Consider the following 20,247-nt stretch of genomic DNA (forward strand, 5'->3'; position numbering starts at 1 on the left):
TCTCGTTCAGTTTGGCCCTGACCATGAGAGTTCAGTCCTCCCCTTTAACTCCTTCAAATCTGCACCATGATTGGCAAAACTTGCGTTGTTCTGCAAAATCGGCTCAAATAGTTTGGGTTCTTCGAGTTTGTGAAACATTGCCATGATAAAAACCTCCATTCACTTGCAACTCAATGTGGATTTTTAGGGTCTTGCATTCCCTTCAAACAGATGTTGATAATCCGATTTGGCCTTCCCAGGCTCATGTACCCAACAACATAAAGATGTTAATCATACGATTGATCACAGCATCCCAGTCGTCAATTCCGGCACGTAACAATTAACTCACACTAAAGGGGATTGGTTAGAGTACATTCTATAATAATCTAGAGCATATGTGAAATTAATCATCTATTGAGGCCAAAATTGTGAAACACTGGATGAAATTTGTTGAAACGGATTCATTCATCAATTGTTGATCGGAGGGGGGTGGCGGGCTGTCCCGTGGAAGTAGTCCATAATCATCAGCCCTTTAGCTTCATCCCCACCTGCCGCCGCCCCCGAGTGGTTTTCGGGCCCGGGCCGATTCTCTTCAGACGACAACCCTCCGGTCGTTACTGATTTCTCTGGTGATGTTCGCGATGATATCGAGCTTTCGGGGGAATGCGACGAGTTTGTGTTCGACTGCATGAAATTCAGGACAGGACAGCTTGGTCATCATAGCTAAAAACGGATGATATATGTAATCGCGTGCTATTATCCAAAACAAACATTCGTGTTGCAGATAACAAGTATCCGTTTTCGAGTACATATCAACTTGATAAAAGGATTGCATTGAGTTTAGAATCCTCAACTGCAAGGTATGTTATATACACCGTCGGTATATAAATTGCGAAGAGACTCGGAGGAGAGGGAGGGACCTGATTTATCATGTGCACAGAAGAGCTCCCATGGCGCTTCTTCAAAGCATACTCGGCCTCTCCTGCACCGAGCCATCCAAACACGATATCAACATTCGAAACCATAGAGCAAATCGATTTCATATTAATTACAACATCTTTCATGTATAATTCCGGCACAAACATGAGTTCATTCCAGTGTTCCCACTGCAAGTAAAAACCGAAAGAGAGTCAAGTCTTAAGGATCGACATAGCTTCTCGAGAAGGTGATATATATGATCGATGAGCGAAGTGCCGGGTCAAAATTGTGTTATGTCATTCGTTAACTCTATATAATTAGTTGAATACATACAAGTATGGTAGCTCACAGACTTGCATATACTAAAAGGCCTATGACTAATTAAGAGGAAGAAATTCTAATTTAAAATATAGAAATGGAAATTTTTTTCCTCAATTGTTCTTAGGAGGATGGGGCCTGGGGACGTAGTAATCAGCACTGAAAGCTACAAAACGCCCCGTTTCGACTTTGACTAATCGACTTCCACTGTGGCTCTTTAGTCTCAAGTTTTTGCATGCTACGACGCCATTGTTGGCACCTGAAATATTTTCCGAAGCTCCTCCAATGGAACTTTCTTCCTTGCTGGCACTGGCAATAGAAGAATCTTCACTCAACGCCTTCCTCATCTTCATCTTCCTACCCCCGACCATCATCACATGCTCTTCTTTCGTCGAGCGAATTAATTCATCGTGAATTTCCTGTCAGATATGGTCATGATAAATATCAATCTGCAGACTACATATCGGGATGATTTTGATCGGTGATAGCAGCAGATAGCGAATGATATGTATTTACCTTTTCGACAGGTGGAGTGCTTATTCCTACAAGTCCCGCCATTATCCCGTTTTTCTGAATTGCAGGCATTTCATCTGTCCCTGCTCGATAAAACATCGATGCAACTCAAATTTTTTGACAGGTGACATGTATCTATATGATCAAAACTTAGCAATTAATGTATGTATATATATCTACATACACATACACACACACACATATATATTACTGTATGGATGTTTATGTGCATACCTTGTTGAGCATGGGAGTTGCATACTTGCAGGGAGAAGAGGAAGTAAAGGAGAACAGAGGTAGTAAACCTTAAGGAAACCATTTCCCCCACTGCAATGTCTGTTGAAGTGAAACAGCAGAGAGAGAGTGGACGAAAGTGATTGATGGTCTTTATAGAGAGAGAGAGAGACGGTCAGACAGACAGAAAGTCCGAAGTTCCAAACGAGAGTCAAACTTCAAAGCCAGGGTTCCAAGGCTTTACTGTTTTTTTTCCCCTTAATTAACTTATTATTTGTATATAATAAGGCATATATATATATATATATGGTAATATATGGTGTATAGTATACACATGCCTACATGCACACAGACATATGTATATATTATTCTAGGGTTGTAGTGTTTGCATTGCATGGGAAATCTGAAAAGAAGGGAGCAAGGCAATGTGTGTTACTCAAAACTTGAAGTTGTAAAGTTGATATATATATAATACAATACATATATATCTACATATATTATGTGTATATTTTGAAAGGGGTTCGAAGTTGTTTAACTCTTAGCCTATGATCGCGTGGAATTTGAAGATACGGTGTTCAGTGCCTGTCTGCCGCCATGCCATATGCAATGAGGAGTAGCCCCTTTTAATTTGTTCTCTTCTTTTAGCGCCCACCCGGGTTTATATACAAAAACTCAAATACACTTCGACTAATTTAGTTTGAGCATGGTCAATTCAATAAAAGGTAAAACTCTCGTAACGTGAATTTTCTCCATTCACAATATTTGAATGCTGAAACATTTTTTAAAAGGAATAAGCGTCAAATCATTTGAATTAACCCACATTAGTTTTTTTAATTTTATTTATGGTTATGCTTCTTTCACATGGATATTAAATTTATTATGATCGCATGGATGGAATGGACGAGATAACTACGTATAGTCGTAAGGTGATATCAATAATATAAGTCGATCGATAGAACTCTGTACGCATTACATGACACATTATTTTGTATCTAAATGGTTGCACGTTGAAATTTTGAGTATTTGATGTATAATAAACTAATGTTGTAGGGAAATACTGGGGCAAATTAGAGAGCAAAATATATATGATCCCTGCATGTTATTTGGTGCCGGTCTAGTATTGTTAAAATCATAAAGGAATTAAGCAGGAAAGAATTGGTGCTAGTGGTTCGTATCATCAATTATTACTATCGTATCGGTTAATTAAATAACTCCTAATAACATCAAAGCCAGCTATCATCGGTAATTAGTGAGGATGACAAATAAAAAGATTTTTACAGCTAACCAAGTTGCCTTTTGGACACGCATCCACATTTTTTAGTGGAGGGCTGTACTTGCTGGCGATTATTGGCTTATTCTATTTGTTTTCTCTCTTTTTTGGAATTGTAAAAGTGAGTTCAATTTCCATATGTTTATATATATATATATATATAACAACATATTAGCTTAACTGTTTTCTTAAAGGGGTTGATTTGAGTTTAACTTGGTTTCTAGCTTTGACTGCCAACTTAAATCTATGCGTTGCATCGGAAGTTACACCAATGTTTGACCGAGAATTAGGACTATATATAGATATATACATGCAAGCTTTGGCTTACTATTATATAATATATATGAATAAATAAAATCATTAAGAGTGAGAGAGCATGTTCTACACCATATTTTTTATATTTTTATTGCACGGTAAATATTAGGTATAATAATTATTTTAATAATCTCTAATTCTTTATAACTACTCAAAATAGTATTAATTTTCAAGATCGTTTTATCAAGTATGAGGATTATGATGATTATTGGATGCATTTATTGAAAGAATATTTAACATTCTTATTTGACACATATTTTCTGATCGGTTGTAATACTTATATCATTTTATTATTCGAACGAAAGACGCTTTTGGTGATTGGCAAACTCAGTTTCCCAAGCAGGAGGAGGAGATTAATTTACATTACATTGGAATTAATAGATGAAGAACATGGACGCGCATCGAATCGGTAACCCCACAATGATTAATTACAATTAATAGAACACTTTTTAAAAATAAATGATATTCTAGAATAGAATAGAATATTGCTATGGTTTTCACAATCTCAAAACACGAGGGCGGGCTCTCCAATCCCACTTCCAGTGTTAAAACCGTCGAAAATCCCGTAACGTTTTCGTTTGGTAAATATGTTTTTATGTGTTATAATTGTTTTTTTTTAATATGGAGTTCTTTTAACTATTCATTTTTTATGTTTTTAAATTAATTAAGAGAGAAAATACCAACCTTTTTCTTTCTATATGTACCGGCCACCTAATATCTAATTATACGCTGGGCTCTAATTAATTTATATTCGAACTAGATTGGTTCACTGAAATAAAAAGATAAAACTCTCTCAATCGTGAATTTTCTTCATTCAATGATTTAAATTCGAAATCGTACTCAAGAAACTGTAGTATTGAATCACGTTAATCAACTCATTGTCAAAACTTATTACTTCACAAACACTCATTTATATTTCCTCCATTTGTATTCGACAAAGTTTTGCAATAACATTTTCACTCTCAATGTGATCTTCGCAAAAGATGTGTATAGACTTACTGTGAGTATATAGAACATATGTATAGATAAATAATTATGTTAAAAAGAAAAAAATATTCGAAAAGGCCAATGAAAGTGCATTTATTATCTTTTCTTTTTTATCACTATATATACATATATACACGCTAATATATAAGGATATATCTGTGTGTGTGTATATATATATATATATATATATATGAAGTGAAAGGAATATAACATTTTTTTTTCTTTTACCGTAAGGTGTGGTGTTAACGTCGGAATTTGCTCCAAATGTAGACCGCAAAAGTCGGCCTAGCACATGCAATCCGATCCCAGAGAAAAAAAGTATGTATGTTTGCTTGAATTTGCTTCTGTTCTGTCCCAACCCCAACTTGGGGCTGATCATTTCATTTAGAAATTAACACAAAAATATGGTTTAATTAAATTGACTACGTACGTAAAAAGATGGATCACTTGATATATTTACAGGTATTTGTGGGTGGGTTTTTTTTGGTTGGGGGGAGGAGGTATGATTGAATTCCCGGCGTCAAGGTTGTTAGTTTATGAATGAAGATATCATGTGACATTCACGTACAACCTGAAAATTGCTTTTTTCGGAGTATTCAGGCTCTATAAGATGATTTGAAATTGGTATTAATAAAAATCATATCGAAGGCAACAGAACTTATGTTTCGGTGCAACTTTTCAGTGGCCTAAACCGATTCCATCGATCTGATTCTTGCCCTTTTCTTTCGAGGTCTTAATTTTCCGGAATTAAACTGTGTGTCCCTGTTAATAATCTCTGTAAGTTCCATGTATGTTTTCCGACATCAAACAGACTGTATGGAATGTTGCTTCAGAGGTGACAGATTTTCCATTTTTTTGGTTTATAAATTTATTGATAATATTGTACGTAAGATAAGCATGCCGATGCATGTTTTTCCCCCAGAGCTGTGAGGGCCGGACCTAATATAAGGAAATCTAAACTTATATAAAGAGGCACGTATCATCTCACTTACAAGGGAGGAAGCACAGTTTTAGTGTAGTGTAGTTGCAATAAAAGCCAACTCGGAATCAAGAAGGTTCGATCGATCACCAATGAGATTTACCCCTTTATTCCTTTTTAGTTCCTATCATTATATTAGTGTTATGAGCCTCCCTTATGATCTTAGGAGGAAAAAAACTACTAATGAGTATTATGATCTTTAAAAAAACCCGCTAATAAATATTGAATCTGAAATCTGAATAAGCAGTTGAGTATATATTATTATACTACACCCCTTTCCCGTATCATTCCTGGTCTTACCAAAATCAACTTTAATGGAGTGTTCTCCTGGAGTTTGGTCGAAATTGGAGAAATTGTGTACCCCCACATGTACGGAGGAAGTTCAAGGGGCGACATTTTGACCAGTGAGATTCTGAAATCTTGTGTGAACTGTGAATTGAAATTTATATATACGTATAGGTTTGTACTTATGTATATATTAATATTTTCTTAGCAGAAAGAAGGAGGACTTTGATTTGGGAGCTCAGTTCCATGTTATAGTTCAAACCCTCGATGGGTTCGAGGGAAGAAAAGTTGGTGTGCCTTTATTAGACATTGTCACATGAACATGACCATAACTTCGAGGAACACAGCACAGTTTGTTCCCTTGCTTCAAATCCGAACATATATTCTTCTAATCTGCAATCGTCTCAGTTTTTCAAGTGTTCAGATCCACCGCCGTTTTCCGTGTCAGTCGGATTTGTTCTTAAATGAAGAAAAGGAATTGTGACTACAAACATCAGCTCGGGATTAAGACCTTCCGAACCCGGACCAACAGAGGCTGCTCGTGAATATTATAGAGATGATCAAACCAGCCATTACAGAATGTTGTTCCAGTATTTCCATGGAAACAGCTACTTTCAAATCGGGTCTTGAGGAGCAGGTCTTCCTGTAGTTGTGCTTCGCTGCAAATCTGTACAGTTCAACAACAGGATCGAGCAGTCTTTCCAGAAACAATGATCGGTAATCCGTTAAATAGAGGGCAGTTCGGCAGCTGCCCGAACTACCAGAGTTCCTATATCTAACTGGTCCAGCTTCTGCAACCAGAGGTTGAATATATACTGCAGACTAACCGCACTTGCAAATTCCTACTTCTCCGCGCTGAATATTCGAAACCCAGCTGAAAGAGGCTGAAAGCAATTACATTGAAACCATTGCAAATCTCCAATTTGATAACGATTGATCTCTTTCTCCTTCTACCAATAGTCTCCACATGAACAGGACCCATCCCTAAAGTGATGAAACCGCCTGTTATCTCTCACGATTATCTCCCTCCCGACAACCTTTGAGATCGCCTTGGCCGCTCTGTGACAGTCCACGCATATCCTTAGATTCTTGCAGATTCTCAGGGTCGTGCCTGCCTTAGTCCGCAACAACCCAAAAGAAATGGCTAGCTTCTCACTGTGACCCCGCAGAATGTCGACCTTCTCTTCTGGCCCCAACTCATGAAGCACGGAATCTAAGTCGGGTTCATACCCAACTTCACGTATTTTCTCCTCTAGGCTTCTCCACGTTTCTCGGATTTTCTCAATTTCTCGGTGCGAATTATCAGCAACAACAAAGCTGTAAACCTTTCCCCCAACTTCGATCCAGCTGCAGCCCACCTCTTTCCGGACACCATTCTCCTTCATGATTGCTCTTACCCTTCTCACGTCATCCCACCTACCTAATTTAGCATACATATTAGAGAGCAACACATAACTTTCTGATCTCTTTGGGTACAATTCCAGTAATCTCCTAGCAACTTTCTCTCCCGTATCCAAATTACCGTAAATCCTGCAGCAACTAAGCAATGAGCTCAAGATACCAACATCGGGCTCCTCATCCATCTCGTCTATTAGCTTCAAGCCTTCAGCAACTCTCCCAGCACGACCCAGCATGTCTACGGCACACGCATAATGCTCCAACTTTGGCTTTAGACTGTAAATTCTTCTCATATGTGTGAGATACATAATACCTTCATCTACCATACCAGAGTGGCTACACGCCATTAAGAGACCAATGAATGTAAACTCATCAGGCTCGATCTCGAACTTTCGCATCTCTTCAAAGAGTTTCACTGCTTCCTTACCACGTCCATGAATCGCAAGTGCTGCAATAATTACATTATATGATACAACTCCTCTCTCTACCTGCTTAAAAACTTTGAGAGACTGTTCAATGGATCCGCATTTGCCATACATATTTATAATCGAACAACCAACATGTAAGTCCTCCATCAGGGAGCTTTTCAGGGCATAGCAGTGGAGTTGTCTCCCAAGCCTAAGCGCTGAGAGCTGTGAACAGGCCCCGAATATGCTGGAGAGAGCAATCGGATGGGGCTTTTTCGAATCAGAAAGCATTCGTCGGATTAGTGCCAAGGCTTCATTGAGATACCCATTCTGGGAGCAGCCTGATATAATCGCATTCCAATGGACGATATCTTTATTTTCGTTCCTTTCGAATAAATTCCTTGCATATACTAATTTCTGGCAGTGGGTGTAAAGCGATAGCAGAGACGTTATGATGAATGTGTCTGACTCCAAACCCTTCCGCAGCATATAGGCGTGAATTTCTTTGCCCCATAGCAGAGATCTGAAGTGGGTGCAAGCAAGAATGATACTACCGATAGTAAAAGAGTCGGGTTCTAGGCCCGAAGCTGTCATCTGATGGAAGGACTCTACTGCTTCCATGGACTGTCCATTCTGGGCATAGCCACTAATAAGTGCATTCCAAGTGCTTGTTGTCTTGTCATCAATTCCATAGAAGACAAGCTCAGCGGAACAAAAGGACTTGCAATTTGCATAAGATGCAATCAGAGCATTTGCTACCATTTCATTGAATTGGAAATAATTCCTAAATACACATCCATGAACTTCCTTCAAACTCATTATCTCTGACTTATCCGAGAAAACTGGTAAGACATTCAAAATGGTGACCTCTTTTGCCATTATTTTCTCCTCTTCCAGCTGCATTCTCCTCAGGAGACCAAAAGTTCTCAAGATATCTCCTTCCCTCGAGTAACCTGCAATCATGGAGTTCCACGAAACTACATTCTTTTGATCCAAATTGTTGAACAAAATTTCAGCTGTCAGGACGTGCCCGCACTTGCAGTACATGTCTAATAGGGCATTATTCACCTTTAATTCTCGACTCAAACCGAGTTTCACTGCCATGGAATGAAGAATCATCCCAATCTCAATGTCGCCTTCATTTGCACAGACAGGTAATACGGTCACCAGTGTTGCAACATCAGGTACAAAACCTTCCTCCAACATCTCCATGAATAAATGGTAGCTATCTTGAGAAATCCCATTCTCAGGGAACACGCATAGCATGGAATTCCAGGAGACCAAATTTCTATCAGGCATTTTCTCGAACAACTGGAGTGCATCCTCGATATATCCACATTTTCCATACATTGCGATCAATGCATTTCCCACAAACACATTCCCATTCAACTCCATCTTCACCGCCATTCCATGGATTCCCCGGCCCCACTCTGCATCCAAAAGCCCCGTACATGCCTTGACCACACAGGGCAGAGTAAAGCTATCGGGCTTAAACTCTGTGACCGACACAAACTCGATGAATAGCTCCAGGGCATCGTCATAAAGCTCGTTCCTGGTGTACCCACTAACCATTGCATTCCACTGGAACAAATTCCTTTCCCGTAGATTATCGAAGACCAAACGGGATTCTAAAGGGGACCTGCACATCGAGTACATTGTAATGAGACAGTTGCTAACAACACCATCATCATCGTGCTGTCCCGACATGGTGATCAAGCTGTGAACTTTTCGCCCAATCTCGATGTCCCTCTCATGCCCGCAAGCTTGCAGAAGACAACCAACCGCCGATGCATGGTCAAGTGGATTAAATGATTCATCTTTGGAGTGTTCTTGAAGAAGGGTAAATGCTTCAGATAGTTTCTTGGAGTCACAGAGTCGGGTTATCTCTTGGAGCAGGGAGGATCCCTGGGTCAGGGTCTGGGCTTCAGGGGAGGACGAAGTCGAGGATTTCAGTGGACCGAAGTTCGCTCGAAGAGAATATCCAATGATCGGATCAGGGTTTAATCTGCTGCAGGGAGATAATAGAGACGGTACCATGGACATGTCGAGCTTCGAGAGAGCGTTCATGGAGATGGAGGCTCTCCCTGCCTGCGACTGAGTACGTCCGTTGAGTTCCGGTTCCGGCAGTTAGTTCTTTTGGCGGGAACAACGGATAAGGAAATATTTTAGGTATGACGAGGTGTAATGCTTATCTATGCACCTCGTTTCTAGGCCGTTGATTTTGTTGACTCCTGGCCACCTCATCGGTTGACTGAAGTAAATTCCTTCTGTATATGCATTTCATTCAGCACGATATAACGTAGAAACTGTACACTCGAGATATCATCTAAACCATTAAAATTTTAACCCTCCGACCCCGAGGCCCGGCACTATGATATTACCATGAACAGTTCGAACGAGTATGAGTCAGAGTGGAGAATCAACAGCAAAGTACGTCGGCAAGTACGTGGTCACCAAGTTTCTTGAAATATTCTGAGCTCCCGTATGCTCTCTGTCCTTGCCACTATGATCCCGAATGCAGAAACTGAGCCATCTACGGCATTTCTTGGATCGCCATTTTGGAACCGAGATACTCGTAGCAGAGTTATTTCAGAACCCAACAGATCAACAATTTCAAAAGCTAAATTTAACATCGAACATTTACGATAATCCATCTCAAATTTGTAGAAACTCTTCATATTCAAGAAAAAGTACCAGAAGATACCTTACAAAGAGCAGCCGGAAATGGCAGAAAGAAAAACAGCATCGAACATTTTTGTAGCATTGAAGTCTTGAACAAAATGGTACTTCTGATTGCAGTCTATTTGTTGAAGAATGCCAACTTACCTTCCGCACTCCCTCTCCGCCTAATCTTTCGAACCGCAGTGTTTCTTTTCTCGGACAAGCATGTCGATCCTGTCTTTTGGCTGAAACATCAGATGATCGACAAGAAGATGAAAATTGCAGTCCTACATGGAACTTTGGTCATCGAGAACTGAGATAATCCCGCACTAGAGTTCGTATCGGGTTCTCAAAAGAGGACCCCTCTAGTCTCCGAAACATTGTCCCATCCATTCGAGCTTGAACGCCTTCAGGGCAAGTCTGCTCCCGCATCAATTCTTCCAACGTTCGGTCCACTCCAACAGCAGAATAAATGATGCTGCTTAAAATCTCTGCTGGGGAGGGTTCCGAGTGTTAGAGAAACCGAATTCCAGAAATCCCAAAATCATACATGCTACATCATCGAGAGATTAATTGAATCGGAAGCGTACCTGAATCCACAACGTGGGTTGTGTGAGCAAAGGATGGGTATGTGGTCTTCCAAGTCAATAAGCAAAGGTTGTATTAGTCTGATGAGTAATGGGGCATTAGAAGACTACACTCGGGATCATAACTCTTCAATTGCATTTAAGTGCTTAAGGTTATGCAATTTCTAATTCACCTCATCATAGAACCAAAAATTACATTGCGTTACATGCATGTTAATTCCCATATTTTACCGAGATATCGTTAAGACCAATTATCTTAAACTTTATTAGATCACTTAATCGGGCCTACAATTAGGATAACCCATAATACATAACGATTAGTACATATGTCGGGCCCCATCGTTGAATTCAACACCGAGAGCTCCACAAGCGTTACCAGGTGCCAACGGGTGCTTAGTAGATCCTATTTTGGTTTCAACTATACCAAATATAGCATAACATGTCCAGTAATAAATGAGCTGAGGGCAAATCCAGCCTCGGGGGTCCGCAAGCATCAGGTGAGTTAGGGACCTTGGGCTTGGAGACTTGAATTTGGGCTCGTGAGTTTCCGAGCATTGCTGAGCCAAGAAAAAGTAAAGCTATCGGGCTCGAACTCCTCGTGACCAATACAAAATCAACGAATAGCTCCAGGGGATCCTCATAAACGCATGCCTCCGGTATCAACTAACCATTGCGCTCCACAAAACAAGTTAAGTTCCTTCGCCGCAGATTATTGAAACACGAATGGGACTCGAAAGGGGACCCGGACATCGAATACATAGTAATGATACAGTTGTTAACAACAACATCGTCATTGAGCTGTCCTGATCCGGTGATAAAGCCGTGAACTTTTTGGCCAACCTCAACGTTCCCCCCCCCCCCCCCCCCCCCCCCCGACTCCCAGAGGCTTGCAGAAGAGAACCGGCCACTAATGTCTGGTCAAGCCGAATACAGGATTCATCTTTGGAGGGTTCCTGAAGAAGGGTGAATGCCTCAAAGAGTTTCTCGGAGTCGCAGAGTTGTACAATCTCTTAGAGCAGCAAGGCTGGCTGGGTCAGGGTTATGGCTTCAGGGGGGATCAAAATCGAGGATTTCAGTGTACCGATGTTCGCTTGAGGAGGTCAGATTAGGTTCTGAGGTGGGATAGTTAGAATAGCTGTGAAGAGATAACAGAGACGGCACCACGGAGATGTCGAGCTCAGGGAGAGGGTTCGTGTACATGGACGCTTCTACGATTTTAACCGTTAAGTTCGGTACCGGTTTTGACAGTTTGAAGTTTTTGGCGGGAAAAAAGGGGATAAGGAGAATGTTCTACAATGTGATGATGTGTTGATGTTTATCCATGTACATCGTTTCTAGGCCATTGATCTTGTTGACTAAATGTCACCCATGGGGCCATTGACCGATTGACTATATTTCCAAATCTTTTTAGTTTTTCTTCACGAAAATTGCTGCGTTTACACTTTACACTATAATTTTGAAAAAAAAAAAAAAACTTAACAATGGGATTCTTATGTCTGGCCAAAAAAATGCTTGTTTCGGATTTTCGACACGATGGAGTTGGATATAATGTAGAACTATAAACTTGAGTAAACCCTCTAATCCGAAAGCCTAGCTCTACGGTCACCCAAAAGAAAAAAAAAAAAAAAGGCAATAGGTTAGACGACTGAGGATCAACGGCTCAAGTAGGCAAGCCTAGGCCAGAGACCGTCCACAATCACATTGACGAATTTCAAGGAAAGCTTGCCTGGGGATAGAGCTGAGAAAGACCTTAAGCCTGAGCTTCTTTAGATAAAATTCAAACCGTCATGCTGCGTCTCCTCCCCTATCCCCTACCTTCACTGACCTCAAGATGGGGGCGGATCACGACCCGAGCCAACTCTGCTGCCACGATTTGTCCTGGGTAAAGACAATTGCGGCCTTCTGCCTGAGTTCTGCTACTGAAGTGGCCCTCGTATCGGCTCGAAAGGGATCCCACCTCCCTCCTCTGTTCCTCCTGTTTAATGTCTAGCCTTCAACTCAATATTCATTGGCAAGTACATGAACCCTAAGTTTCTTGCAATATCCTGAGCCCTAGAACGCTCAGGGGTCTCCTTCGCAGCAACTGCCTTTGTCCTTGCCACTACAATCCCGTTCCCTCCGTGGCTTAGATGCAACACCTGGGCAATCTACGGCAGTTCTTGGTTCACTGTTCTAGTATCAAGGTACTCGTAACAGCGTCTTTTCGGAACCCAACAGATCAACCATTTCAAGAATAAACTTAACCTCAAACTCTATTACTACATTTCGATGATCTAGATGCTTAAACATCTGAAATTTGTAGGAAACTTTTCATATTCTTTCGAGTACCAGAAGATATATTAGAAAGAGCAGCTCAAAATGGCATGAAGATAAACATGTCAAATTTTTACATTGCCTTGAATATTTGAACAATATGGTACATTTGATTACAATTTATTTGCTGTATATATGAGTAGACGAAATAATGAAGAATGCAAACTTACCTCCCTTCTCTCTTCTCTGCCTACTCTTTTAAGCTGTCGTGTTTCTTTCCTCGGACAAGCATGCCAATCCAGTTTTTTGGCTGAAGCATCAAATGTCTGAAGAAGAAGATGAATTTACATGACAACAGGAGCCTCTGATCAGAGAGAACTGAGATAATCCTGTATTAGAGTTAATATCGGATTCCCATAAGAGAATCCCTCTAGTCTCTGAAACATTATCCCATCCATCCGAGCTTGAACACCTTCTGAGAAAGTCAGCTCCTGCATCAATTCTTTCAATGTTCGGTCCACTCCAACAACAGAATTCCCGATGCCGCTCAAAATCTCAGGGAGTGTCGGGGACGGCCTTGAGAGCTCTACAAGCGTTACCTGGTGCCATTGAGTGCTTATTAGATCCTACTTGGTTTCAACTATACCAAATATAGGCATAACATGCACGGTAATAAATGTGCACATGCATGTGTTTACATTCATTGCTTAGAGAACTATGAAGACCGAATTTAGAGTCAAGGATAAGATCGAGAAACAACAGTTGTTAAACAAGAGTCCAACATTTTCTTCCAGCCAAAAAAACAATGCAAAATGAGAAGAACTCGACATTTTCAGCTCAGCTTCACTTATGTGGTTCTCGGAATATACAATATTGTCTCCAAATCATATGCTTACTGGACTTGCAAACTTGGAATATGTTTATCATCACTAATTAGAAAATTGGGGTTATTGGCTAAGATAATCAAAAGTGCTAGATCTACTCAGTGGAGAGACAACTGCAGTGCAAGTGGAAGCAACCAACCTGTCTGTCTTGAGGTATATTAGCCTTTTGCTTTGCTATTGCAATAGCGTGAGAAAACCCGCCGATTGCATCGACCAAACCTCTGGAAGCTGCATCTTTACCGGTCCAAACTCTCCCTTGTGCAACCTCTTCCATCTTATCAACCTGGGAAAGATGGAAGATTATACAGCTTTTACCTAGTAAGGGGAAAGGGGAGGTGGTGCAAATTAGAATTGATAGGCTGATTTGAATCATACAGGCATCGATCTAGAAAATGCCGCCTTATCACGAAATTGCCTATACGCATGCTGTGCTGACTTGGCAAAGAGTTCTGCTTCATCTGGTCTGCACGTGACCATAATAGTCGAGTTTCTCATTAAAGAAGCAAGGGCAATAATAACTTAGAGAGGAATTCGCATCTGTAACTCATGCAACAAATACATTTATGTCCCCTAAATTATACCTATTTCCACCATTCATGCTGAATCTATTACCTTTAAAATTATTCCAAACAGTACGATTGCATCAGATAAATGTCTGGATTTATCACAGTATATCTCTTGCTATATAACAGAACAAAGAGTGACTGACCTGAAAGGTCGTTGCTCAGCTGCGAGAAGCTCAGCATATCTTCCTCTTGATATGATCTCCTTATTGAATCCAATTCTTTGATAAAGATTCCCCAGGTTAAACTTTCCTAATGATGAAACAGTGGCATTCAGATGAAAACAGTAGTATTCAGATCTCTCTTTCAAGGTTGCCTTGGGCTGTGTACTGAAGTGGGAAACTTCGTTCACAAGAAACAACATCTATTATTTACTTAAAGTCATTCTATGCACTTACAAGCTACACAATCAGCAAGAGTTTTAATTCAAGTTCAGCAATGGTTTCCAACATGAGGATGGACTATGGAGAGATTTATGTAACATGATAGAGAACAGACCGAACTTTTACCTGTAACAACCCCAATGGAACCAGTGAGTGTGAGATCTTCTGCAACAATTGCTCCTGCTGCCATTGCCATGTAGTATCCTCCACTTGCTGCTACATCAGCCATTGATGCAACAACTGGTTTCGATGATGCCAATAGCCTGATCTCTCTCCACATTCTGTGGCCAGAAGCATGAGAAATAAGTTCATGAGAGTACAAGTACTTCTTTAGAGGATCTATACTATGTATTTTAAAAAGGACCAAGATTAAGTGATTTCACAATGTTTACCAACTGGGGTCATAAGCACGATGGTAATGACCCTTGAGTCTTAAGCTCAAGCAGAAGCAGAACATATGGTGGGAAAGATCATCAATTATAAGTAGAACTATAAACGTGTACTTACAAATCAGAAGCTAGAGCATCTCCTCCAGGACTATCGATTCGAATAATAGCAGCTTTGTATTTTCCCGATTCTACAGAAAGAAAGCCATGAAATAAGATGCTCAGCATTATAGACTAACTCATATAATTAGAATTGGAAGCAGTACTGCTGTAAACTAACTTGCTTCTTCCAGATACTATGTAACAGGCACTGACAAATTAGAATATACCCTAACAATGTTAGACTGCAGGTTATAGAACAACCCACATGCCTCATCAAGTTAATATTTCTTCAGAAACCTAATCATCATGAAGAGAGTAGCATTACTTACACAACTAGACGAAATATAATAAACACAGATGCCTTAATGAGTTTTACCTCTCACACTTCGTATCTTCTCAATGATTTGCTCCCCAATGACACCCGAACTGGGAGTGCTCAATGGACCCTTTACACGACTTATACTCCCAGAGGCTCTGATTACAGCAACTAGATCCTTGCCACCGGATAAACCAACAGTCCATTTACCCACTCTAGAGTATTTCCTGCCATTGTCAAAGAGGTTGAAATCCTTGCAAATTTTTAATGATTATTTTTAAATATAACTGCAACACAAAATTAATTGTTTGAAACAAACAAACCTAAATAAAAAAAAATTACTGCCACCAGATATTTAATTTGCATAAGATCAGCTTTATATGAACTTCTGATTTTCGCATTAGGTTTGTAGTCATAGCAACAAATAACATCAGCGGCCCATTGAAAACCAATATTTCGTTTTACGATAAGCAGTTTCTAGTAAGTTGTAGGAGCTATTAGCCCCAATTAAGTAAGCTTATAGTATATGCAATTAGATGCCTTAAGAGAATATAAAATTACTTGTAATCAACCATAGGAAGCTTCTTATCTTTCTGAACACCAAGTTTTTCTTTTAGCATGGACATGACCTGCAAGGCAGCTAAAAATCACTATAAGCACATACTTTATTTAAGAGTTGCCATAATCATCAGTAAAAGTAGCCTGCTGTCTGAGATTATCTTTCACAAGCTTCAAGACGAAATAACAAGAGAATTTCCTTGCGAGCTAGTGCATCCACAAATATGCCAGATAACTTCCAGGAATGTTAATATATAGAATCATTTATCCAATATATATATTCCTTTTTAAAATAACAAGCACATCTATAGAAGTTAACTTCCAGTGAACTCCCAAAATTCTGGCACATTAGACTCAGTATCTTGCCTCGTCATCATAGCATATGTTAGTTATATAGCCCTCTTCTTTCAGCCTGTCCACTTGGAAAACTCCTTCGTTGATGAAGTTCTCAACCTCTTCCCGTTTCTTCCCTGTTTGCAAAAAAATTGACTTCATGAATAAATAACAAAAAAATCAACATAAAAACCGAGCTGACAACAGGAACAGTACCTAGTGTTGAAGAGACTTTATCCAGCCAATTCCCATATATGTTATCAAGGATTGCAGTCAACATTTCACAATTCTCTTCAGACATCGTTTTCCGCATGAGTTGGTCCCCTGCACTTTTATATTTACCAATCCTTTGTATTTGTGGTTCAACTCCCACATTCTCCAACACACCTGACGGGGAGGGGGGGAGAGAGAGAGAGAGATTAACAGCATTAAAAGAAGATGGAAATGAAAAATTGGAGCAATGGCTCCCTAAACTAACCAAAGAATCATAACGAATAAGCTACCTCCAAGAAAAGAGGCTTGAACCGTCAGACCATAGAGGGAAAAATATGCACTTGGAGGGGCATAGATCTCTTGGCAAGCGCAAGCAAGATAATACTCTTTCTCCTGACATGTGGGAAGATATCCCACAATGAACTTACCTGCGAGAAGTTAACACCAAGGTCAATGCCATTCTTTGGCCGGGGTTCAAACTTCGGAATTCCATTCCCTTGACCTACCAACTTACTTATCAACCCATTTCCATCATGTGCAGGCATAGAATATATCAGGGAATATCTGCTTACAGGGAGTATCTGCTTATATGAGAAACAACAATGGGCAGCACAACCTTTTCTTAAATTTCCCTCAGAGCCAAAATAACAACCCAGAAAAGCTCTAGACTGGCATATCGTACAGGGGAACTTGAAAAGCATATGTATACATATGCATACAATATGTTACCTGATTTCTTGAAGTTTAATAGATGGCGCCTAATCTCTTCAACTTTTCCCCATCCACAGCTCAATGACTCAATGTGGAGATAGATACCCGAGATTCGAGGATCATAGGCTGCTTTCGTGAAATTATCGCAAATTTGAGGAAGGGAGAGCCCTGAAGAGAAACGGCTCTTTAGCTGATCAGATATCTGAACAATGCAATAAACACACAGCGAGACAAATTCTCAACTCCCCATTTGAAAACACATATCATACCACTGCAGAATTGAACAATCAGTGAAAAGCAAAGATCAGAACCTGCCCACGCAATTTCATGGTCAAGACGCTGCCTTTGCGGACCCGGTTCCACGGGAGCGCGACGAGCATCCTGAGCTTCACCCCGAGCTTCTTCAGCGCCCCGAACTCCTTATACTCGAGCTCGCCGCTCGGGTACTCCTCGGCATGCCCGGGTTTACCCTCCGCATTAGGGTCCTTCTTCTCGCCCTCCTGGAGGGTTTCGTTCGGAGGGGAGGAGTCATCGAATGCACGAGCTGAGAATGTCCTCGGGAAGGTTGTGGAGATGTCCGGCGAGTGGGGGATGAGAGGAGTGATTGGAATGGGAGAAGAACAGAAGAAGTGGGACTTGATGCACAGAGGGGAGGAGTGGAAGTGGCGAAGGTGAGGCTTCGAGAGGATGATGGAAGAGAGAGACTTGGTGAGTTGGGGCGTCGAGGTCATGTGGGAACAGTGCAGAACCTTTGACATCTCTCTCCCTCTGTGCTGCTATGGCGATGACAGAGAGGAGGAGCAGAAGAAGAAGAAAAGGAAGGAGTGACGAGGTGAGTGTTCTTCCACGTCTTCCAAAAGAATGCTGACGTATCCATATCCACTGTGCTGACACTGACAGGGCCCACTAGAAAACCAAAAGTTACCGGAAATTCAACTAATTCGCGTAAATAAATAAATAATTTACAACAATAAAAATATTGACCGATTAGTAAGCAGCTAATCCCCATAAAAAGGAAAACATAAGTTCGAATTTCGAGAAGTGTACTTGTTGGGAGGGAGAATAATCTTTAATGTTTAATCTTCCGATTAGACTAGTTAGACTCCATTATGCTTCTGAATATCAAGGTATACATTAAAAAAAAATTGCATTACAAATGGCGAATCACTTCGCATTTATATTACTTAAGTAGATGTGATCGACTACGGCACTAATGTAAGCGGAATCCGACTAATTCACATAAAGAATCATGCCAGTCTTCTGCGAGTTGTTGGATCGTTTACTTGAGGTGTGATCCCTTTATGTATGCAGGATCCAGTTATGGCGGTGCACCAACACCGGCCGACATACACGTCTCAAGCAACTGTTTTCGATACCAAAGTAACAGTACAATAAATTCTTCAAATTCTCTCACATATTTTTTCTAATTACTTTTGTTTTCATCTTTTCAAATCAAACTAAATTAAATTAAATCGAATTTAACTTCATTACCAAACGTAATGGACAATTCAATGCAACTACTGGACGTCAGTTTACGATTTTGATTAGACAAGAGGTAATAGACTGAAGTGGCTTTCTCCTTAGGCAAGGAGTCGAAATAAAGACCACAAATTCGCATTTTGGAATGCCGTCTAGCTCTTGTGAACAGAACCACCCTCGTGCATTCCATCCGTTAAGTTCGAGCTCGAACCCTCCTAGAAAAATGTCGAGTCTTGCAGCATTGTTTGGTCAAGACCCTAACACGGCCTCCATAACATGTTCACAGTCTCCTGGAACTTTGAACAGGGCTTTATCACTTCCCACACGGGCCTTTTTCTGCCCGCAGATAAAATCCTCAACTCTGCCATTGCCCTCGGTCTAATCATGGGCTACTACTCGGCCCAACAGTAAGTAATGGGCCAAATCTCAATGGGCCCGGGTCGCGAACTACCAAGACCTTCTTTCTTGTTAGGAAGATCTCAGCCCCCGCCGGAAACTCGGAGTATGCAGCACCGTCGCACCGGGTGTCAGGTGAGCCGATCTACGTCTCAGAGTAAAACCAGTGGAATTACCAGTTTACCTTTGCGCTGCATTCCGGTCAAACGACTCGACATGGAGTTAGACCCGAGATATGGACTCATGGAGATTGAATGCTGCTGCTTCCATGACTGATCACATTCACATATATCTAACCTGCCAAGTACTAGTTCATATCAAGCAATTTGCCACCGACCATTCCATTATGAATTAAAAACATGTTAGATTTGTGCTCGTACTACGTACATAATTGATTGTTTTCAGCTTTCATACAGTATTAAAGTTCACAAATTAATATATATGTTCCTTTTCTATTAATTATAACCTAGCTATGTCCTATGCAGGTGCACTCCCTAAGAAGTAAGATGGTCTGTCAAAATATTCAAATTATCTTCTTCCTAACATATGTATGATCTTTCAAGGGACTGATTGCATGCATCAAACATACATGCGGAGACAATATGCGTTATTTCACTTGAATTCATAACTATGATGATACCGGGACACAATATCGTCGCTCTACATAATACATACTTTGTTCCAGTCAGATTATATAAATAAGTTCACAAAGGAATCAGGCACAGACAATACATATATGCGCGCGTGCGCGCACACACACCTACATCCCCGGTTTGAGCAAGATTTCGGGGCAAAGGGGACCCGACGATGTGCTTATCAGAT

The 20,247-nt window shown here is 40.6% G+C and overlaps 3 protein-coding genes across 3 annotated transcripts; all 3 read right to left on the reverse strand.

The window, feature by feature from the left end:
- Positions 1-258: 258 nt before the first annotated feature.
- On the reverse strand, positions 259-2,072 carry LOC116215355. Its single transcript, XM_031551036.1, has 5 exons — positions 1,963-2,072; positions 1,732-1,811; positions 1,475-1,634; positions 900-961; positions 259-663 (listed from the first exon to the last, which is right to left on the reverse strand). Exons 1-5 carry the CDS (start codon positions 2,042-2,044, stop codon positions 448-450), a joined length of 600 nt encoding a protein of 199 aa, XP_031406896.1. The 5' UTR covers positions 2,045-2,072; the 3' UTR covers positions 259-447.
- A 3,977-nt stretch (positions 2,073-6,049) lies between these two features.
- LOC116212889 (pentatricopeptide repeat-containing protein At1g18485) lies at positions 6,050-9,755 on the reverse strand. Its single transcript, XM_031547622.1, has one exon. It carries the CDS (start codon positions 9,665-9,667, stop codon positions 6,746-6,748), a length of 2,922 nt encoding a protein of 973 aa, XP_031403482.1. The 5' UTR covers positions 9,668-9,755; the 3' UTR covers positions 6,050-6,745.
- Positions 9,756-13,207: 3,452 nt separating this feature from the next.
- Positions 13,208-18,363, reverse strand: LOC116214934 (serine protease SPPA, chloroplastic). Its single transcript, XM_031550444.1, has 13 exons — positions 17,862-18,363; positions 17,569-17,752; positions 17,130-17,267; positions 16,843-17,013; positions 16,660-16,763; positions 16,297-16,364; positions 15,796-15,962; positions 15,439-15,508; positions 15,058-15,212; positions 14,695-14,800; positions 14,361-14,448; positions 14,125-14,268; positions 13,208-13,700 (listed from the first exon to the last, which is right to left on the reverse strand). Exons 1-13 carry the CDS (start codon positions 18,306-18,308, stop codon positions 13,470-13,472), a joined length of 2,073 nt encoding a protein of 690 aa, XP_031406304.1. The 5' UTR covers positions 18,309-18,363; the 3' UTR covers positions 13,208-13,469.
- Positions 18,364-20,247: the final 1,884 nt, after the last annotated feature.

Source organism: Punica granatum, chromosome 7 (assembly GCF_007655135.1).
Source record: "Punica granatum isolate Tunisia-2019 chromosome 7, ASM765513v2, whole genome shotgun sequence".
Lineage (NCBI taxonomy): Eukaryota > Viridiplantae > Streptophyta > Magnoliopsida > Myrtales > Lythraceae > Punica > Punica granatum.